Here is a 23,236-nt window from a genome sequence, read left to right as displayed (position 1 = left end):
CTGTGTTACAAGTATTCTTTATACTGTTTTCATTCTTGCAAGTTTACTATAATTTTGAAATTATTTTGAAAAAACTTTTACACATGCTCATAAACATCAAATCTAGAATTATTTTTCAAGTCTTTCTAGTCTTATTCAAAAAGGGAAAGTTGCTCTACGTTAGTCAAGACTTTAGTGACGGAAACCAAGTTGGACCATTTCAGCAAGTGAAGATTGAGGTAGGAGAGAGGTGCCTGAGGAACTGGAGGGTGGAGTGGAGGTGCAGCCCAGTGACAGGGAGGGCCTGGAAGCAAAGCCCAGAAGAGCCTCAGGAGTCCCCTTGTCACCTTGCTTTTCTGCTCTGTGCACACTTCTGTGCAAATGGATCAGCTCTCTGTGCTCATTCCACCTAGGAGAATGCTGCAGCCCCATGATCATTAGACCTTCTCTGTCAGACGGCTGCCCATCCCCAAGCTACTGGGCCTGGGGCATGGGCTTGGTTACCTAGAGGTGGGAGGCTGTGCCCTCCATGAGGCCTGCAGTCTCACATCTCAAAAGCCAAGAAGAGAGCACACACCCTCTCCTCTCCAGCATGGGCTGTGCAGAGCAATGCCTCCAGAGAGGGCATGTGGAAGGGATGGGGGAAAACCTGCACACGTGACCCAGCTAAATGTGAGGTCACCGTCAGCGGTGATGAGCAGAGGGGCTTTGATATTATGCCATGGGGAGGGCGCTCATCTCTGAGGCCTTTCTCCAAAATGCCTGTGATCTGTGTCTACCCATGAACAATGGGTAGACACTACCCTTTGGTTGGGAACAAGACAAGTCCCAACCAAAGGGTAGCCTACAAAACACCTCACCAGTCCCCTCAAAACCGTCAAGGTCAGCAAAACAGGGACATTTCTGAGAGAATGTCACAGCCCATAGGAGCCCAAAGAGACGTGACGGCCAATTGTCATGTGGAATCCTGGGTAGGATCCTGGGACAGGAAAGGGATTTTAGGGGGAAATGAGGAAGACTGAGTAAAGGATAGATTTAAATCATCTCAGTGTTGGCTCACTAATTCTAACTAATGTTGGACGTGCGCGCATTCTGAGACTGGGTTGTATTGTAGGGCAATGTGGGAGCTCTACCATCTGCTCAATTTTTCTTAAATCTGAAACTCCTAAAAAGTATATTTTTAACTTTTTTATTTTAATTAACACATAATTGTACAACTCATAGGGTACACAGTGATGTTTCGATACATATAACGTGTAGTGAGCAGATCAGGATATTAGATCAGGAACGTGCATCATTTCTTTGGAAATGTTTGGTGTCTTCCTCCTAGCTATTTGAATAATAAATTACTGTTAGTTATAGTCATCCTGCAGTGGTACAGAACGTTGGAACTTCTTCCTCCTATCCAGCTGTGATTTTGTTTCCTTTAACAAATCTCTCCCCATCCCTCCCATCCCAGCCTCCACTATGCCCTGTTGTACTTTGTACTTCTATGAAATCAACTTTCTTTAGCTTCCACATATGAGTGAGAACGTGTAGTATTTAATTTTCTATTCCTGGTTTATTTCACTTTACTTAATGTCCTGTGCTTCCATCCATATTGTTGCAGATGATAGGATTTCATTCTCTGTTGTGGCTGAATCCTATTCAGTGTTACATACCACACCTTCCATATCCATTCATCTGCTGTTGTACTCCTGGGTGGATTCATATCTTGGCTATTGTGAATCGGGCGTAGTAAACAGAGGAGTGCAGGTGTCTCTCCACTACACTGATGATTTACTTTCCTTTGGATAAACGCCCAGTAGTGGGATTGTTGGATCATATGGTAGTTCTATTCGTAGTTTGGTATGTGTGTGTGTATGGAGTGGGGAGGGTTGTTTTGTTTTGTTTTGTTTTTGAGACAGTCTCACTCTGTCACCCAGGCTGGAGTACAGTGGCACGATCTCAGCTCACTGCAACCTCCGCCTCCCCGGTTCAAGCAATTCTCCTGCCTCAGCCTCCTGAGTAGCTGGGACTACAGGCGTGTGTCACTACGCGCAGCTATTTTTTGTGTTTTTTTAGTAGAGATGGGGTTTCACCATATAGGCCAGGCTGGTCTCCAACTCCTCACCTTGTGATCAGCCCGCTTCGGCTTCCCATGGGTGTGTGTGTTTTAAGGAGCCTTCATACTGCTCTCCATGGTAGCTGTATTAGTTTACATTCCTGCCAGCAGTGTGTAAGAGTCCCCCTTTCTCTGTATCCTCACCAGCATTTGATATTTTTTGTCATTTTGATAATAGTCATCTTAAGTGGAGTGAGGTGATATCTCACTGTGGTTTTGACTTCCACCTCCCAAGTAACAATAACTATAAAGCAGCTGAGCGGTCTTTGTTGCTGCTCTGCCTGTGGAGTAGCCATTTTTTTATTTCTTTACTTTCCTAATAAACTTGCTTTCACTTGGAAAAAAAAAAAAAGACTTCCACTTCTCTGATGATTTGTGATGTTGAGCAATTTTCATGTATTTTCTGGCCATTTATGTCTTTTGAGAAATGTCTGTTTGGATCATTTGCCCATTTTTAAATCAGTTTTTTGTTTGTTTTTTTGCTGTTGAGATGTTTGAGTTCCTTATATATCCTGAATATTAATCCCCTGTCTGGTGAGTAGTTTGCAAATGTATTCTTTTATTCTGTAGGTTGTTTTTTCACTTTGTTTCCTTTTGCTGTGCAGAAGCTTTTAAGTTATATTAACCCTATTTGCTTATTTTTGCTTTTGTGGCCTGTGCTTTTGAGGTCTTATTCAGAAAGTATTTTTTTAAAAACCAAGGAGTTCCCAAAAATGAAAAGTTTTTTTTTTTTTAATTCAATGCGAATGAATGTCATGAAAACCTTATGAATGGACATAAAGTGATAAACAATTTATCCCACTCTTTGCCACAGAAATATTGATGCATTTTTTTCTTTTTTCTTTTTTAGACGGAGTATCACTCTGTCATCCAGGCTAGAGTGCAGTGGCATGATCACAGTTGACTGTGACCTCTGCCTCAAGCGATCCTCCCACCTCAACCTTCCCAGTAGTTGGGATTACAGGTGCACACCACCACACCTTGCTGATATTTGCATTTTTTGTAGAGACAGGGTCTCACCACATTGCCTAGGCTGGTCTCAAACTCTTGGGCTCAAGTGAACCTCCTGCCTCAGCCTCCCAAAGTGCTAAGATTACATGCATGAGCCACTGCACCTAGCATATTGATGCATGTGATTAGGATCTTAGGTAGCAGGGGTCTGTGCTCGGGATTAGCATTCAGAAATTGAGCATTTCTGAAACTTGAAACCCATCTGGCCTTGGAAGAAGATGGAAGAGGGCAGTTTGGGCTGCAAGATCAGCTCAGTCCATGCCTCCAAATGGTGTCTTTTAAGGGAAGAAAACACAGCTCTCTCCCACCCGAGGGAGAGAAAAGGGAAAAGGATGGACAGAAGAGTCTGGATTGGAGGGAGTTACGTTTATAATTTTATAAATGAAAAAAGTACATAAAGTATGCTTTGGTACTTCATTTGTGCAATGCAGTTAGATGAGATGAAAACGTTCCTCTGTTTTCTTTCGTTGCCCATTTTCAGGGTGATTGGTATCTGTTTCTGGACTTCCATGATCGAGATCTGCTTGCCCTTAGCCTTTGGTGGTGGCCACCGTGGGCCGTCTCTTGCGGTCATCTGTAGCTTTCGTTAGGGCTTGAGTCCTGGGAGGACCTCCTGTGGAAATAATAGTGCATTTGTTTTTGGTTTTGTTTGTGGTTTTGGATGTGTGAACATGCCTATTTATTTTTAAGCACTGTTGTTGTTCCTTGTGATTTTAATACTCTTACATGCTCCACTGGTTGCAAAGGAAATGGCAAGATATTAAAATCACAACTTTGACAGTAACACTTGCCTCATCCTCTGTGTGCCTTAGCTGCCAGGAAGCTGCATACTAGACTCAGTCACAGCCTGTTAATTAATCTAAAGTTTTTGAGTATTTAATTTCCCCTCTATCTTTGGGGATTTTTAAAAGCTTATTGTTCAGATGGTCTTATAATACTGGGTATTTTAAATACTTCAAATTAATTTTGGAAGAAGGTGTAGTTTAAAATCTTAAGTAAAAGTTTTGGTTGTTTTTTCAGTGGCACATTCATAAATGCCATCCTCAAACTGCGAGTGTGGCTGTGCTGCAGCTCAGCTTTCCATGACTGGGTTACCCTGTGTCCTGTCTGCTCCCCTTGAAATGCCACAGAGTTGGCACTGAGGACAGCACCAGCTCCGTCTGCATCTGGTCTGTCAAGCCAGTTTTTGAGACTGAAGGTGCAGAGGGTGCTGGACCCTTCGGGTCATGAGTGACCATCAGGCCAGTGCTGAGCAGTGGCGTGGGCGGGCAGGGTGGGCTTCCGGTGGGTGCTCTGCTGGCATCTGCATCAGGTGCCCCACCTCGGGGCATTGGTCAGGGGCTCCGGCTGCCCTGGTCTGAAGCAGTCGTCTTTCTGGCGGGAACAGTGCTGCCGTCTGCCGGCGCACTTCTGTTGGGGCAGAGAGTGCTATTTGTTTCTTGGTTGTCGTCACGTCTCCGAAGCTGGTGTGCTGACGGATGCTCTGTCAGCCCGCGGGTGCTGCCAGGGGGTGGTGGTCCTGGGCAGAGGGCAGGTGTGCTCATACCCCTTTGCATGGTTCAGACAAGGCTCCTTGCTCCTTGGTGAGAATCTCAGTTGGATAAAGTAGCTTTGTGGGGAAGGATTAGCGGGAAGTTCAACCATGGCTCTCCTTAGACAAATGACGAAAAACCTGGTTATCTCAGCAGCACCTTCCCGCCCGTTCCCAGGAGGCCAGGCGTGTGATGCTGGGAGGCACGAGTGAAGAATGAAGACCTCACAGGCCTCTCGTGACAGCCGTGCGTTCGTTCCCACTCAGGGCTGCACGGCGCCATCGCGGCTTCGGCCTTCTGAGATGTTGCTTCCAGCAAAACAGGTTGCTAAGTTCGAGTCCATTTGAGGGCAGTTCAAGAACAGAGCAAGTTAGAGGCTAGTAGCAAGTCCCCTCATGTCAACTCTCTCTTTGCTTTTCTAGCAAAAGTTTAACTTCAAGTCCACTTGACAGCATAGGATGAAAAGACAGTTTATTCCCCACAAGTCCAAGATTCATACTGGAGTTGAGAGAAATAAGGGGTGAGACAGAGGCCAGGCTGGAAAAGTTTATTCAGATACTCGGTTCAATTGTAGCCTTGATGTGAAAGTAGGTGCACTGTTTAAAACCGACTTTCACCTAGTAATGGTTCGTGGAGCCAATTTGGGCAGCAGTAATGCACGTTGGAGGCAGCAAGAAAAGTGGCACAAAGTTCCGGATCTGGAGCTGACGGGTTTCCTCAGCCCTGAGTTGTCTAAAGCTGACTTTGCAGCGTGACCTGAGCGGAAGGTGCCCTCACAGAAGGTGAGCTCTGCTGGACACCAGCCTCGGCACGATGGCTCTTGGAAGATGAGAGTCTTCTTACAGCATCACTTGGTTCTTTTGGTGGCTCAGTCACACTTCCCGCGGGAGAGGGCCAGCCTGGCTGAGCCTGTATTCCTCCCTCCCTCATGGAGTCCTCCTGCTCCACTGTGGCTCCCGGAGTCCACAGACCTCTGTATCTCCCTCCAGCAGCCCCACTCTCGTGTGCCAGGCAACACCTTGGTTTTAACCTTACAACCTGGTTCTAACCGAGAAGTGTTAATAATCACCGCTACTCATAACTCACGGAAAGCAAGCACTTCAGATCCATAGCTCATTGAATTTGCCCAAACCCGGTGATGCCTGCATGTGATCCCCAGTCTGAGAAAGTCGGCACCAAGCAGCACAGTTTGACCTGGGTCTTAACTCAGCCCACTCTGTAACTGTGGAGAACACTACTTTTGAGAACAACCAAGATCACCTGGTTTTATTTCTATGAGTTCTTTGCACATGGAGGGAATCAGCCCTTGGATGTGTCTGTTACAAATACATCTGCTGGTTCTTTAGGAAGACATCTCTTCTGCCCTTAGATAGGGGGTAGCTTTTTTCCTCTCTTGGCTGCGTGGATATTGTTCCCCTTGGTGTAGAAGAAGGAATTCCTGTGTGGCACTTGCTAGCAGGATATGTAGCTTTTTCATCCAGGACCGTCCTGAGTGATTTAGCATCCTATGCCTGTTTTCATATGAAGCACACCTTTTTCACATGAACCAGAGAGGGAATTCTTGATGATCTTCCGTGTTTTCAACACTTCAGACAAGGTTATCAGCTGAGATTCTGTCTTGCTTCCTTTCGCGAGGCTGAGGGTCAATATGGGGGCAGAGGCCGGAGAGAGTGAAGGACATGCGGCCGGAGGGCAAGGCGCTGGCCAGCACACACCTGCCCGGAGCCTCACCTGTCTTGTTTTCCTGCACGCCCCCTAAGTAGGTGAGCACAGGCCAAGGTAAAAACCCACAGGATGGAGATAAGGAAGATCTGGGAATGCTGCAGAGCCTGGGCCCTGTCTGGCGGAGCCCTGGGGCATTTGCCCTTCGCTTTTGTAACTCAAGAGCCTTGTTTCCTGAGTGACCCCCTTACCCTGTCTGAAGTCATCCCCATAGCAACAGCTCCCCAGAGCTGCCTTGTGCACCTGACTCCGGCCAGCGACAGGATCTCGAACGTCCTGAAGTAGAGATGACTGAGGACTGGGCGTAGAAACAGAGATGGTGTGTGTCCCAAACAGCCCTTGGTTTTGGCTGAGTTTCACTCCCTGGCTGGTCACCTGGCTTTTGTAGTGCTGAGGTGGGGGCATCTGACCCCCTCTCGTTCTTTCTTTCTCCTCACCATCTTCAGGTGCCCCTTTCTCGCCGCTGCCCCAGCCTGAATGGTCTGGCTTCTCTACTGCTGGCTTCATCTGGAGCAGATAGTCCCAATCTGGAACCCACAGTTTGCCGGCTTTGACTCCACTTGGCCGCTCAGATCAGGGCACGTGTGCGGGCCTCCTGGCACAGCAGGAAGGAGTCAGCAGCATTGTCCTGGCATGGCCACATCCTGCCGACATCCCAAGTGTGAGCGTGCCGCCTCTGGCTGTGAGCTGCTCCGTGGTCAGTGTCCAAAGGACAGCACGTTTGTGTTGCACCACAAATTCTAGGTATTCTCTCATGGCAAGTCGTGAATTAGCATAATGCTACCTGGCTCCTAAAAGTTCTTTAGTTTCTTGCAGTTCTGTGTGAAAACAGCCAGTAAGGCATTTTTGGAGGTTAGCGTCATCAAGCCTATCGGCATAGTCCATAAGAGCTTGAATCGTGTGAGCTCTTTGGCCGTCCTCACCGGCTGCTGGCATCAAGGTTTCCCTTTGAGACACACCACAGAGTTAATGGTTCTCATCTGATCTGAAATGGCTCTAGTGAGTCCTCCTCCCTCATCAGACTTCTGCTGACGCACACAGGTGCCCTCCCCAGCGTCTCTTCTCCTGTCTCCTGCAGAAGAGAAAGTGCTGCCAGCCTTCCCTGTTCCACCACAGATGATCCTCCCTGGCACAGGCTGCTCCTGTCTGCAGCAACCAGAGAAGTCACGCCCGGCTGGGTGCGAGGAAATTGTCCTGTGGCCTCAGTCACTGAACAGCCAGAGGAGATGGTGCCCCTGACTGCAGACAGCCCTAGGTGCAGCAGGAGCAGTGCAGCCGGCCAAGGCCCTGTCAAGCCCTTTGCGCTGCTCCCTGATTTATTGACATCACATGTCTGGCACATGCAGGACGTCAGGCCGGTGCCACCTTCCACACTGCCGGGTGCCTCCCCCTGTGGGGGCAGGAACACCCCCATGCCCAGAGGTGTGTGTACCCTCCGCAACCACCCTCATGCCACGCAGAGGGCTGCGCTGGACTGGCCCCTCAGGGCCCCGTGACACTCAGCCTTCTTTCTTGGTACCTCCTGCCCCTTCCCTACCCTTCATCCTCCTCCTGTGGCACATCTGTCAGTTACAGAGGAAGACTGCGGTGCCGAGTGCCTGAGAGTGGGTCCCTGGTGTGTTTCAAATCTCGGTGAGGGCTGGTCATGGTGGCTCACACCTGTCATCTCAGCACTTTCGGAGGCTGAGACAGGAGGGTCACCTGAGACCAGGAGCTTGAGACCAGCCTGAGCAACATAGTGAGATCTCCTCTCTACAAAAACGTAAAAGTTAGCCAGATGTGGTAGTACCCACCTGTAGCCCCAGCAACTCAGGAGGCTGAGGTAGAAGTATTGCTTGAGGCCAGGAGGTCAAGACTGCAGTGAGCCACGATTGTGCCACTGTGCTCCAGCTTGTGTGACAGAGTGAGACCCTGTCTCTTTAAAAAACAAAAAACACATCAGTGGGGGATGGTAAGAAGGGTGTCTCAGGAGCCAACAGGCCCCCTGTGCACAGCCTGTCCCCAGGTGGGAGGCAGGTCCTCTGATACGCCGTCTTCAAGCCTTCAAGCACTTTCTCCTTTGCTTTATTTTGTTTAAATAAAAATTGCCCCTTAGGTGAACGAAGAGTGTCATGGTCCACTAGGCACTTGGTAAAAATGCAAAACCATAGTGAAGGCCTCAAAATACAGAAATAATGCACCTGGGAGGACCGTTAGCGAAGCTCTGGTTGTGACCCGCTGCGATTTCCTTGGCAGTTCTTAAGATTAAATTATCATTACATATTCTTTGAAGTAAAAGAGTTTACTTTCTGAGTACCTTTGCCGTCAGGGCCCGGCAATTCCCTCTGCTCCTTTGGCTGTGATGCACGTGCTGTCTTGGGAGGGCTCCCGCCTGCTGCACACCTAGCCCTGCCTTCCACCCACAGGACAGCCGTCGGTGCTTCAGGACCAGGCGACACGGTCATGGGTGACCCACAGCTCTTTCAAGGATGCTCTGTAATCCGTGTTCTTTTCCTTTTCTGAAAATGCTAAGTGGACTCATGGTAACTTTAAGTTCAGAGTCATTTTTCCAGTTATTTTGCAGGTTTGAGAGATGTGGCTTCATCTGTGTTCTCTGTGGCCCTTACTTTGGGTACAGTTTCCTCTGCTGCTGGGTTGTTCTTTTTGCAACTTCTGTCTTTGCCATTGGATGATGCTCAGAATCAGCTTTCCCGGACAGCTGCCGGGCTTGTGACCTCATGTGAATTGGTGAAGGGGAAAACTGGACAGAAAACACATCTAGGAATATTTTAGGAACATTTTCTCTTTCTGTTTGCAGAGTTCGCTTAGTGGAAAGAGGATCCCCTCATAGCCTGCCCCTGATGGAATCGGGAAAGGTAAGTATTATAGGAAGAAACCTGCATTTCTGTATAAGTTTGCTTCTGAGTGTAGGAGCTTTGAAGTTTTCAGAAATGTATTTTTTAGAATGTTTTTTCCTAACTTGAAAGTATCATATCCATGAGTATAGAAACTCAAAATAACAGTGTTTTAAACAAGTTAGACTTTTTTCCTCAGGTAAAAGTTAGGAAATAGGCATCTCCTGCCCCGTGAAGCCAGAACAGGCCCTGGTGCCTTTGGCCTCTTTCTGCACGTTGGAGCCCAATTCCCAGGGGCACCTGAGGAGCTGAGGTGGCTGCTGCTGCTCCAGCCATCATTTCCACGTTCCAGCCAGCAGGAGGAGAAAAAGAAAAGAACAAAGCATACAGACCATGGGGAAGGTTCCCAAGCTGTCCTACACTGAAATTCCGTTGATCAGAACGTGGTCACATGGCCACACGTAGCTAAAGGTTGGGAACTATTGAGATATCAATTCTGAATATCTATAGGCCTATCTAAAAATCAGGGTATCTATTACTATGGAAGTAGAAAAGAATGGTTATCAAGAACAACTAGTAGTTTCTGCCACAGTGGCTGGTTTGTTTTGTTTTGTTTTTGTTTTGTTTTGTTTTTCCTAGCACTAAAGGGCAAGAAACATATTTAAACCTAAAACATATATAAACCTTTTTTTTTTTTCCTTTTTGGCCCCAGTTGTCAGATTCCTTCTCCGTTGACATAATTCTTAAAAGCATCTCACGTTGCTTCTGGACCTATTATAAAATTGCCTGCATGGCTGCAACTTAGAATTGTTTACAGAGTTGGTTCCAACAGTAGGAATGTGCTCACCATCCATCTTAACAGTCTGGCAGACCATAGTCAGCAGCAGAGACCAGAGCCCTGAAATCTCATTTCAAACTTAAGTGAGATTTAACAGTATGACTATTCCAAGATGTTCTGTGTTTTTACCATAAAATGTTTTGCCTTTATCTCAATCGTAATTGTTAGATGAGCTGATCTGAGACAGGCTATCTTCAGGATTTCCAGAATAAACTTTTGATTCCTTATATAAGTGGTATCAGTGGAATGTGAGATATTTCTAAGCTAAACTTTAAGAAGGAAATTCTGGCCAGACCCAGTGTCTCATGCCTGTAATCCCAGCACTTTGTGGGGCTGAGACTGGAGGGTTGCTTAAGGCTACAGTAAGCTGTGATCGTGCCACTGCAGCCTGGATGACAGAGCTAGACTCTGTCTCAAAAAAAAAAAAAGAAAAGAAAAATGCTTAATACTGACATCCATCACAGTAAAAGATGTTTACCTGCAGGAAAAAGTTCCCCAGTATCTTGAGTTGAAAATTCGGTGGAGATGAGCTGGAGATCCACATGGACGTCCTAATTAAAACCCTCAGACTTCACTAGCAGTTGACACAGAATCTTTCCCTTCTGGCACCACCAAATCAGCTGCCTACTCTGTCGTTTTGCCAAAAGCATTTTGGGTTATCTTCGAGTCCATGCTTACCCCTGAAAATGTCACTGTGTGACTCCCTTCAGCGATTACTGCAAGCATCACCCTCCATCCATGCGTGTGCCATGATGTGAGATGTAATGTTGAATCTATGTAAATATCTTAAATAACTTCATTGAAACAACTGAAAATTCCCATTTTGCAAGGGTCAGGCTCTGTTAAACGTTATATCATTTACCATGTTTTTTTTTCAAAAATTGTTTTCATGATTTTCAATAGATTTCTTTTAGCTTTATTGAGGTATGACAATCAAAATGTTTAATTTTAAGGTCACCATAACAGCGTACAATATTGTAACAGTTACAGTGAGAATGCGATTGTCATGCTGTGATTGTCTAATGGGTCATAACTTTGTGGCATATAATTTTGATTTAATTACTTTCTAAACAGAATGGAGACCAAGAGACATGGCATATGAAAGGAAATTACATAAAGACGAAATTGAGGTTGGCTTGTGTGTAGCCTCTCCCTGTATTCCTTCCATTGACAAGAGACTTTCCCTCTCCCAAATAGATACTTCCAGGGGTTCGGATTATCATTGCCAACCCAGAAACAAAAGGACCGCTGGGGGACTCACACCTTGGAGAGGTGAGTTGAGTGTCCTCCGAGATCCAGGTTACTTTTCTGTTATGTATCCTCGGTTTGCCTTGACACCGTCAGAACTGCTCACATGATTGCCAGGGAAATAGCGTGAGGTGAGCTTTGTGGCTCAAGTGAGTCCATGAGAGCTCACAGTTACAAAATGGCACTTCCTTAGGGAACCATAATAGATTCTCCTCAAATAATTCAGAAAAGATTTAAACACATAATGTGTATGGACGGAGTTTCTTTATTTCTTAGTTCTTGAGTTTGCTTTCCATGTTCCTGCTTTTATTACTGAGAAGTCCTTCACCAGGAAAATGGCAGAGGCCTCCACAGGGAGTAATGTGCAAACGACACCATCAGGACACAGTAGCCAAGAGAATCATGTGTTTATTTCAGATCAGAAGGCAAACAGTGGAACTTGACACCTTTGCCTCATTTTGTTCAGGACAAACCCACCCTGGCTGGCTCTTAACTCCCTGCCACTGTGCCCTTCCGCGCCCCTCCACGCTGCTGGCAGGATGCAGCTGGAGAAGGCTGCCTCGTGTAGCTGTCTGGCCTTGGTCTCCATTCTTGACACCTCATCTCAAGCAGGGCCTGGCACTGCTGGGCGTCCCCAGTCTGAGAGGCCACGTGTCTCATGCGTCCTCCTCCTGCCCCATTCTTCTCTCTGGCGATGAGCTTGCTGCTTCTACAAGGAAGCAGAGGGCACTGGAGAAGAGCGTGTCTGGAGCCAGCCTCCTCCCACGGTGGCAGCACGCGTGCCCTCCCTCCGGTTACCCCAGGCCTGCCGTGCCCTGGACCAAGCCCCGTGTCCAGCCAAGGACACCCTCGCTCCCCTTGTCACCTGTCCTGTCTCATTAGGTGCCCCCATTCCTGAATGGCTCCCAGCATCACATGTGGGAGACGTGCTAAGAACTGGCATCTTCTTATAAACAGCACCTGCCCTCCTCCTCCCCAGCCCCGGCTACATCCCCGGCCACATCTCCGGCACATGCAGGAACACGTTTCTGCACGTACGTGGGTGAACGCCTGACTAATGAGCAAGCCCTCACCAGTTCTCAGGTCCCATCTTGCTTTGCTTCTTGGGCATTTTTTTTTTTTTTTTTTGGCCCCTCACTTGACCTCTCTCAGTCACATGAAATATCAGAATTGTGAAGATGAAATTCTGTGCTGCTCTCACTTAGGAGTTTCCTTTAAATGCATTCCTAGAAACAAGCTGGAGGCAGAGCCTGCTTCTCCAGCACCTGGAGGGGGTCCTCACAGGTGCTGCCCGAGACGTGTGCTAGGCCAAGGTCAGAATTCTCTTCCCTCTGAGGGTGGCCAGAACTGGCGAAATTTCCAGGGTGACTTTCTTATTGGGAATGTGTGTTTTTTCCGCTTTATGAGATTAATTGAGAAAGTTGTATAAATTAAGGAATGCACTGTGATGCTTTGATGTATATACATATTTTGAAACAGTTACCACGACCGAGTTGGTTCTATTATCCGTCACCTCACATTTTGCGTGTGTGTGATGAGAACGTTTAGGATCTATTCTGTTATCAAATTTCAAGTAAATAATACAGTATTATTAACTGTAGCCACCACACTACATTTTCTCCCCAGAACCTATTCGCCCTCTAACTGAAGGTTGGCACCTTTGCCCGTCATCTCCCCCTTGCCACTCTGAAGCCCCTGGTAACCACTGTTTACGCCCCGCTTCTGTGAACTCGGCTCTTTAGATTCCGCATGAGTGAGGTGCAGTATTTGTCCTCCTCTGTTCTGGCTTCTCACTCAGCATAACGTCTTCCAGGTTCATCCATGCTGTTGCACATGGCAGGATTTCCTCCTTTTTTATGACGGAGTAATACTCAGTTGCCTTAATGAGAATTTTCTTTGGAAAGAAATGACAGGACAGCTGTCATTTCCCTGATCCGATGGTGCACTCTCTTTTTCTCAGTTTCACTTTTTCATTGGTGAGGCACTGCTCTGGGGACGTGGGTGCAATACTGAACTTGTTTCTGACTTCCCGGAACTTGACCGCTTTTCATTGTCAGTAAAATAATGGAAACAGCCAAGCCCAGAATGTCTCCACAGCAAACACTCCAGAGCCTAAAAGGCCTCCTCTCCTGACCCTTGCTGTGTGGGCACAGCTGCATGCAGCTGCGTGGGCATCTGGGGAACTTACCTGGTTTTGCTTTTATCCAGCCCTGTCCATGGTTCTAGGTAATCCACGTGGCTATGGCTTTGACTCACCATATCAGTCTTTGCTTACCTATTTTCCCAAATGTCAGACATGAGGCATTTTTGTTGCCGTTTTTTGGTGTTTTGTGCCTTCATCCCTTAGGTTTGGTTTTTTGGTGTATGGTTTTCTTGCATTATGTGTCCGGAAGAATGCTCACCAGAAGTGAGAAAATGAATCTCAAAGCTTTTCAACATTGTTCTTGCTCTTTAGAAACAATCGTTTGGAAAAGCGAAGGAATCTAGTGTGACTTTGTTCATTTGATGTGTATATTTTTAAAAGCTATTTGTTAAATCTTCATCTAATCTGCTTTAATAAGTTCCCCGTAGATGGATGGCTTGATTGGTTGCTTGGCCACAGACTTGGTAGACTGCCTTTATTTCAGTACCCTCTGTGTGTGTCTCCAGAAACCTGAATGAGATTAACATCTTGGTTATTCAGTCCAAGGAAACTTTTAATATCACTGAATATAATTTATTGAATTGTCAAAGTAGTTGTAGCCTCATTTCCCTGGAGATAAAATAACGTCACCCACAGTGAAATTTCCCTCCATTTGCAGATTTGGGTTCACAGTGCCCACAATGCCAGCGGTTATTTTACTATTTACGGAGATGAATCCCTCCAGTCGGATCACTTCAACTCAAGACTAAGTTTTGGAGACACCCAGACCATCTGGGCACGCACAGGCTACTTGGGGTTCCTGCGGAGAACTGAGCTCACAGATGCAAATGGAGGTGAGAGTCCAGGCTGGCTGGCCCCCCACACAGATGGGCAGAGAGGTTAGGCTCCCCTAGATACAGAAGCTATTCCCAAGGTTTATGGCAGCCAAACCCAGGAGGAAACATGTGCTAGCTGCAACCTAGTGCAAAAAGAGCCGAGTTTAAGAGAAGAGAGGAAGGCAAGATGCAAATGTGTCCAACAAGCTGAGCTGCACATCACATACCGTGTCCTGTCCTGAGAACCAAGTGCTGACTGAAAATCGGGGAGGGGCGCGGCTGCTGAGCACGGGCTGCCGTGTCGCCCACAGCAAAGTGCCCGACGTCTCAGCCCACAGAGTCTCCTCAGCAAGCCTGAAGGCTGCCTGCTCCCACGGGGTCCATCCAAGACAGAAGCTGGCCCAGTGGCTGCAGGAACGTGCACGCTGCTGCTTCTAGGACTGGATCTGCCCCTGTCTGGGAAGAGGAGGCCGTGAAGCTCTCGGGCCCTGGTGGCTGGCCGTCTCTGCCCATGCGTTCATCAGAGTGCAGGGCCTGGTGCTGCTGATGCTGGTGCCTAGTGTGGACAGCATTGCCTTTGCCCCATCAGAGGAGAGCGGGGTGAGGCCAGGGGTATTTCATGACGTGGAGGAGTAAAAGTGCACTCGCATAGTTAATTCTTTGCTTGTTCCAGAATCCTTTCTCACCTCCTTAGTTCTGCTAAAAGTAGAGGCAGGACTTGGCTGTTTCACAGCAATGGCAGTTGAGGTTCCTGGTGAGATCTTGCCTGACCAAAACCCTGGGGAGATGAGTTTCTAGACATCAGCAAGGCTTCCTTACATGCCTCTCACATCCCTACGATGGCCTGGCCCAAAGGGCTACATTCAGGACTCATACAAAAATATCCTGGCATGACATTTGCATTGTGGGAAATTGTAGACTAGTTTGAGGGTGCTGTCTGAGGTTCCTGGAAGATGCAAAAGCTGGTGGCAATTTATAATCCTAGAGAAAGGCCAGGAAAGCCACTTCCCGCTGTGTCCTGGGAGCAGGGATACCCTGAAGGACGTGTCCCTGCCACTGGAGAAGAGGCAAAGCTGCTGTAGGGGGCAGAGGCCGAGTCAGGGTCTCCATCTTTCTTTGTCTGATTTAAATTAGAAAATACTTATCTCTGATATTATTTTATATGTCAATCATGCCTTTCAGATTTTCCCTACTATGCTTACTACCTTATAAAAATATAGGACATTTCCTTATTAAGGAAAGATAGGACCTGACCACTGGTTGTCATTGTCGTTATTCCGAAGTTTGCATGAAGGATAGAAATAAATTTCATGGCTCTATGAGCTAAGGAAATCTTCATGAACATGACCAGGAGCTACGCATTCTTTTCCCACTTAGACACAGAATTAATAGCGCAGAGAAGCATGTGTGGGTTGGAGTCAGGGAGCTGGTCTGTGACTGCTGCATCCTGTGTGACCTTGGGCAGACGACGCCTCAGCCGGTGGGTCCATGGGACTCAGACCACTGGGTGCTGACTTCGCCCCTCATTTGCTCCCGGTGAACATGTGATCAGGCAGTTGACTGGATATCGAAGCTGAGCCAAGAAAGGTCTTCTCCCAAAGAACAAGTGTAGAGGGAGCATGGCGTCTTTGCAGCCAGCTGTGGGGCACCGACACACAAGCCGGGCACTTGCCAAGGAGCTCCCTGGCAGAAGAAGCAAACTGTCCCTGGATCCATGAGGCCCTTCCTTGGCGTCCCTGTCTCACTTGTGGGTAGTTTTTAATCTTTTTTCAGAAAAGAAGGAAAGTGACTTGAGCAGCATTATGGGGAAGCTCACACAGGCTTTCATTCCTCCACAGAGCGCCATGATGCCCTCTACGTGGTCGGGGCACTGGACGAAGCCATGGAGCTGCGGGGCATGCGGTACCACCCGATCGACATTGAGACCTCGGTCATCAGAGCCCATAAAAGCGTTACGGAATGGTAAGTCGTGAGCTTGCAGCTTGTACCCAAATCAGGAGCCGAGTTTGTGAAGCACTGAGGATGTGGAGGGCAGGGCAGCAGAGGAGAGTTTTGCTAAGGTAGGGAAGGGAGTGCAATTCAGCATTTGACTATAAACCTTTATCTTTTGGGGTTAAAGTAACAAAAGAACACTCCGCACATAGAGTTAATGTACCATATATTACCTGAAAACGATAGACTTCTATTGTCATGAAAACTACTTGATAACGTTTTCCAGGAAGCCAAATTGTTTGGTTTTTAATTTACCAAAGCATGATGTAGGAAAAAAACGAACCTCACACATATATAGGCACAGAAAATACTTTTATGACTGTTGACTTGGGAACTGTAAGTAACATGAGACGTGGGAAAACTTTAGGTGAGAAGGAGAGGCAGTGTTTGTCCAGACCCCAGAAGAGACTTCCAAAGGAAGAATTGCTTGAGTTAAACCAAGGCTGACAGTGAGAAGGTGTGTGCGTCGCACCTGCCGCCTGGGGCAGACTCTGCTCTGGGCCAGGTGAGGACTTGGAGGCTGGGACTTTGTCTCTCTGGCCCGTTTAATCTGTCGTGACGTGCTGAGTATGTCCATGGTGCTGCCGGAGATACAGCAGCATTTTCCTCTGATGTGTGGGAGTGGATTGGATGCTGGAGTGCCATGAGTTAAGTCAGCTAGGGCCGGGGAGTGTCACAGGCTTGTTCAGTGCCCTTATATTTGCGTTTAGGCCGAAAAGTGACTCAACACCATTGACTTTAGACTTGTTCATTTCCTTGATAACAGACAGGGCGCTAACTGAGGGTGCCTGGTGAAACTGGTCTCCGTCTCAGTCAGAGACCCTGAGGGAGGTGCATTCTCCTCTCTCATGAACAGCTTTTCTGGGCTGAAAGGATGGGTTCTGAGATTGTTCCTTCCTCCTCTTAGCTAGTTGAGGTGCAGTAAAGGCTAGTACTTACTGCCATTCGCTGAATTTGAACATGGAGGACTTGGCAGAATTTGCAAGATCCAGTTTGCTTACCTGTCAGTGATCCTGTGGTTCAAATTGGCTAAGCCCCTACTCTCAAACAAAATTCCTTAAATTGTTGATTTCCTTGACAGTTCTCTCCTTGAGGATACAGAGAAGACAGAAACTCTAGGAAGACTTTGGCACTGAAACTCAACCAGGGCCTGCCTTATTTTCCGTCTAAATAGCTACGAATATCACTTAACAGCCTTTCCGTTTTTTTATTTTTAAGAAAAATTACCTCCCTCAAGCATTTCTATCTGGTTTGCCGCTAAAAGGTGTGCATCGAGGGCCTCGCTGGTGCCCTCTGTGGGCTTCTAGACCGTGGTGCTGGGCCTTGTTCTGAAAGTGTCGCTGCTGTTACCCGCCATGTGGCCACCGAACTGGGTCTGTCCCTCACCTGGTCAGGGGCTCACATGCCCCTTGCCCACACGGTGTCCTTTGAGTGGACTTTTGAATGTTTGAGATGATCCAGATACAAACTGCTTTGCTCCACCTTCCCTCTCCCAGCCTCCCTGCACTGCCCTTCCGGCCACCGTCGGCTGCTCCATGCTGAGAAACCTGGTTGTGTCACCCAGCGTTGCAGAATGGGACTGACTCTCCATGTTGCCAAATTCAAGCCAAACTTTCTCGTTTCTCATCAATTGTTCTCAGCATTGAGTAGCGTGCACAGCTCCTGGAAAGGCTCTGAGAGTCGCTGGCACCGCTCGGTAGGTCCCTGGCAGCCCAGAGGAGATAGCAGATCAAGCACACCCTCGGCCAGCTCTGTTACCTCCGGAGAGCCAAGCTGATTCAGATACTCCAGGACTATTCCATAAATTCCAAATGCCATAATAAAAGTATACCCAATGTTCCTGAGATGTGTGTATCTGTGATATCACGGATTCACAATGTGGGCTCACATGGGCCATGTAGAGCAGCGTTTTGACATCACCAGGAGCAGTATGACAGGAATTCGGCACCAGCACGTCGTCTGGGAAACAGTTCTTAGCATGCTCCATAGGCGTGCGGCAGTCACAAAGCAAAATCCAGGAGAACTATTGAGAATTTCCAGGAAAATTCTCCAATTTTCCCTGTCAATTTAACATAGATTGGCCATAGTGAATAAAATATGTGTTATTTTCCTAATTGACTTACTCTCACACTTAGAACAATAGTGAGTTTCCCAAAATACCTCCTGCCTCAAGCTGCGATAGAACGTGTTAGGCGCATGAGAGCAGATACCAGCAGCCCTGGAGCCTGGTCTCCATCCAGCCCCCTCTGCCTGGGAACCCTCTGGCCTCCTCAGCCAAGCAGACCTCAAGTACCAGGCTCGGTGAATATCGGGGCCCTTAAACAGCTAGTTCCAAAAGCCAGCCCTATATCCTTTAAAATGTAAAGCACCGGGTTTTTGCTTCTGCCAGTTGGATAGACTACATACTCTGGTGCCCGTCCTGCCGAAAGATGACTCGATTCCAGATAAAACATTTCTGAGTGAATCTTCCACATTCCAGAAGACTTACCCCTGCGCATGGGTTAGCCACGGTGTGGCAGCCAGCCCATGCTCAGTGCTTTAGACAGAATTGTTACGATGTCCCCACATCTGCATTGCAGGGGCTGGCTCAGCTGGGGCGAGCAGCTCGGCTGGGCCCAGGACTGGTGGCTCTTCTCCATGTGTTTCTTATCCTCTGGACCCAAGGGCCAGCCCAGGTGTGTCCCCGTCCTTGCAATGACACAGGCACGCCAGGAAAAGCCCCCACATCCAGCCCTTCTGGAGCCTCCACCGTCATTCACCTCCCTAACACAGGCTGACTAGGTTCCATGCTGAGCACAAGCGCCAGGACTGGGAAACACCTCCCACTCAGGCGCACCGCACAGACAGAGAGGAGTAGGCACCCATGCCCTAGGCCTCTGCCCGCACGCCTCTCAGCCGCAGAGCTGGGGTCTGGAAGCAGGAGGCACAGGGCTGCCTTGAGGGCAGAGGCTGATGGCACGCCGCACTCGGCAGTGGGTCATTGGTCCTCCAGGCAGCAGCAAAGAGGCAGCCCTGGAACACAGACTCCACTAGCCAGGTGGAGTGAGCCTGTACTAGAAACGGGAACTCGGGAAGACGGTGAAACCCTCGCAGAAGCCACCGAGGGAGGAGGCTGGCAGGAAACACCGATCCGTGCTGTCGCCAGAAATCTGTGTGGGGAACGATTAGTGGGCGGCAGACGGAGGACGTGGAGAGGCCAGAGGAGACTGTCGGGAGTGCTCAGGCAGGTTGGAGACAGCCAAGTGGAACTTCGAAAAGAAACCACAGCTATTAAATAAAGCATTAATAAACGTGTAATGTTGGCTTTCTTTTCTGTCTTTTAGTGCTGTGTTTACCTGGACAAACTTGTTGGTGGTTGTGGTTGAGCTGGATGGGTCAGAGCAAGAAGCCTTGGACCTGGTTCCCTTGGTGACCAACGTGGTCCTGGAGGAACACTACCTGATCGTGGGAGTGGTGGTCGTGGTGGACATCGGCGTCATCCCCATCAACTCCCGCGGGGAGAAGCAGCGCATGCACCTGCGAGACGGGTTTTTGGCAGACCAGCTAGACCCCATCTACGTGGCCTACAACATGTAGTCTCGTCTCTTGGCTTCCATGGACTTTTCTAGAGATGTAGACATTGTTCTCCATGCCACTGAAGCGTGCAGACACAGGGCAACACTCACCAGAATGCAGCCTTTTGTGGTGAGAGTGGAGGAGGAAGAAGAGGAAGAGGACTTCTCACAGCAGCCACGATCGGCGTGGGGGTGAAGTGTGAATTTACCACTGAATTTCGCTCAGAAGGACTTTGGATTACTGCCTTCAGTTCGTTGGAAAAGCCCATTTCAAAAACTTTCTTTTCTTTTCTTTCTTTTTTAATTATTGGATAATAAGTGCTTTCTTCGTAAATGTGGTATTTTGTTAAGCCGAAATAGCAATTAAAAAAATATCCTGCCCTCCAGATGGGTTCTTTTAAACAATTTATGTAGTGTGACAAAGAATTGTTTTCTCTGTTTTAATGTGTCATGAAATCTTAATGACATGGATCTGTTACTAATTTAAGCCATTGCTAGATCTCATCCTTTTAGGGAAGTTTGAGGTACGAGAAAACCTTCCAAATAGCACCTTCCAATTAGATGATAGCAGCTTTCTTTGTCAGAAATGTGCTGAAGAAACAAAGGCTGATATATGGCCTTTGAAGTTAGTATAGAATGAGAAGAAATTATAAATAAGGTGTATTTCGGCAATTATCTTGCAAATATCTTTGTACTAAACTAAAAAGATAAAATAAGTTAACTTCCTCAATATGTAATTATGTACAAAACGTTTAATTTATTTTGATCTCTTTAGAACTATAAAAGAGAAAAACATTCAAGAATATTAAAGTCTTGTAATGTTTGCTAATATAAAAAAGTGTTGTATTATCTTGCGTGGATAGTATCACAACAAATATATATATATGAAATATAAATTCACTAATGAACAAAGGAGATTTTAAAGTTTAAGACGCAGAACTTGTCACTTGCATGGTGTGCCCCCCGTACTCACATCCACTCTGCTGTTGCCAGCAGTCACAGACCACAGGAGCCCTGTCTAAAAGTTTCTTCTAGAACCACAGACCAGCAAGTGAAATTACTGCCATCTCAAGGATGGTGAAAGAATTCAAAGCTCAATGTGCACTATTTTTTTCTTTGCTGTGGGACAACAGTGAATGTGTTTATGCCAGCGTGTGCTGATGATACTGAGGGGCTTTAGGTTGGCAAATAGCACTGTTTTCTTAGCTGCAAGAATTCGTTGCACAATGTTTTTCATCATTTTTGTTAGTGTCATCTTTTGTTGGTCCTTGCTACGGAAAGGAATGCGATTCTGTGGTCATTTGCACTGGGTTGCATTGATTCCCTCTCTGATGGCCAATGTGGAGTGGACAAAGTGTCCGGAACTCACATCGGTGATCGTCCCCTCGTCTTAAGACCCAGCCAGCTCTGTGTGAGCCTCTGGGGCTCCCTCGCTCGGTGAGCACAGTTCCCCGGGGGTTCATGCCAGAGCTCTGGCTGAAGCAAGAAGTCCTCCAGCTGCGTCGTTTGCCACCTGTGGATGAGTGCGCCCCAGTCTCTGCCCTGGCAGCTCCTGGCCACACCTTCTCAGAGCTCACCTGTGCACTTCTAAATTGAATTGGCCCACGGAGTCCAACCAAGAAGGAGCATCTGCACTCCCAGAAAGATGTGTTCTGTACCTGCCCCATGTGACCCTGCAGTGGCTCTCGGTGCTAGATATGCATGACTAAGATTGATGCTGGGCAAAATTTAGATTAACTTTCTTTATGTTGTGGGCAGTGTCTTTGTCTGCCTTTGCTATATGCAGTCAGCAGTAAGCCTTTTGCTAAAAGAGTTTTGTTTGACTTCTGAGATCCAAGGCTGATTGTTGTAAAAAAAAAAAAAAAAAAAGGCACATTTAAAAAAATTTGTCTGCATATGTGGTGCATCCTTCCATCTCCACAAACCATTTGATTCTTGAGATATTGTTTGGCCTCATTGCTGTGTGTGAATATTTCTCCACATGCTTTAGATACACATTCCTAGTCTCTGCTTCCTAAGGGGGGAACCACCACACATAGGGGGAAAAAAAGACATTTTCCTATACCCACCCACCTTGTTTAAAGGGAAGTAGGTTTGGGGCTTCAGGTCAGACACTGATTATGAAACATTAGCTGCAGTGTGCAGGACAGCTTTGAGGTCCAGCTGAAGTCAGGAAGCAAAACAAATTTAGATGTCACTTCAAACGTAATTTTAACTGTCACCAAATCAACTCTATGTTCGAGGAGTGTGGACGCTGCAGTGTAGTTGTGAGGGCAGTTAGCAGCAGTCTCTTCTGCATCCTGTCAACTCTGATGTTAGAGTTTAGGCTCAAAAGAGTTGGTGGACTGAGATCAAAATTTGGTTGTGCAAGAAAAAGGAAAGGAGACAGTACCACCAGTTTCAGCAATAAAGAAGGGTCATTCTGTATTCGAAATTGTACTGTAGATAAATCATTCATGAGAATGTAAAAACTGTTTGTCTTGTGACCTTGTGCTTTTGAAGTCAGACAAAACCGTGTAATCAACTTGCACAAAAAGAGGGTACACAATGAACATATAAACACAGACCTAATCAAACAGGAGCAGATTCCTCATGGTGCTTGTTTATTATATATATTTAATCCTGCTTGACACTTTACCCAAGGGAGATGGTCCCTTCTATCAGTTGAATGTTAGCAGCGTTATTCCAGAGTGTGGTGACTGGTTAGAGAAATTCATGTACTCAACCAATCACAGTTTCAAACAAAATTTTTATGTGCAAAGGACAGCAACCTTCTTGTATGTTAAACCACCAGTACGCTTTGTACATCTGTGATAACGCCTGTTTTATATTCAAATGAACAAATAAAAGCTTTTATTTTTGTTGCTCTGAAAATAGCAGTTTCTTAATTGGTCCCCTGGAAAGATGTCTGGGACAGCTTTAATCCCAGGAAGGAAGTGACTCCTACAGGGAAATGTATCTGACTCTGTTTACAGAATTTGTTGCATTACTTAGTACAGATAATCATACTTTGAACAATGTTTAAATTTTGATGGGGGCATTTATTGCTAAAAATAATTCCTATGGCAACAAATGTTTTGTGAAATGTTTTTTTTTAATTCTTTCAAATATATCGAAATATATTTGTTCATATTTGCTGTAAGTGTACAGATTATTGGTAATTTGGGGACAAACAGCGTGAGTCCTGTGTGCAGATGCTTTCTGTCAGCTGTGTCGCAGGGTCACAAGTGTGTCAAGAAGTAGGAGTACTTGACTGTTCCACCCCAAATTGTCCTTATCCATTTGACAACCAAAAACTGCATCTGTTGCCCAAGATCTTAGAATTCTTATGGCTTTGTCTTTGGGAAAGCAGTAGCAGGTCAACTGCCCTTCAGACTAGTGGTTCCATGAAGATAAATGTTTGTTCACAAGAAAATCAGTGGAACTAGGGCTGGACGCGGTGGCTCACGTCTGTAATCCCAACA

At 46.9% G+C, this 23,236-nt stretch overlaps 1 protein-coding gene across 2 annotated transcripts in view; it reads left to right on the top strand.

The window, feature by feature from the left end:
* DIP2C (disco interacting protein 2 homolog C) overlaps nucleotides 1–22,901 on the top strand; it is a 368,414-nt gene extending 345,513 nt beyond the window's left edge. For both annotated transcript variants that reach the window (XM_025396905.1, XM_025396903.1), the window contains 5 exons: nucleotides 9,146–9,203; nucleotides 11,218–11,292; nucleotides 14,070–14,244; nucleotides 16,065–16,188; nucleotides 19,542–22,901. In XM_025396905.1, coding sequence (XP_025252690.1) covers nucleotides 9,146–9,203; nucleotides 11,218–11,292; nucleotides 14,070–14,244; nucleotides 16,065–16,188; nucleotides 19,542–19,794 — 685 coding nt within the window. In that variant the 3' untranslated portion in view covers nucleotides 19,795–22,901. The remainder of the gene's footprint in view (nucleotides 1–9,145; nucleotides 9,204–11,217; nucleotides 11,293–14,069; nucleotides 14,245–16,064; nucleotides 16,189–19,541) is intronic.
* Nucleotides 22,902–23,236: the final 335 nt, after the last annotated feature.

This window comes from Theropithecus gelada, chromosome 9 (assembly GCF_003255815.1).
Source record: "Theropithecus gelada isolate Dixy chromosome 9, Tgel_1.0, whole genome shotgun sequence".
Classification (NCBI taxonomy): domain Eukaryota; kingdom Metazoa; phylum Chordata; class Mammalia; order Primates; family Cercopithecidae; genus Theropithecus; species Theropithecus gelada.
This window is presented reverse-complemented; position numbering and strand designations above follow the sequence as displayed.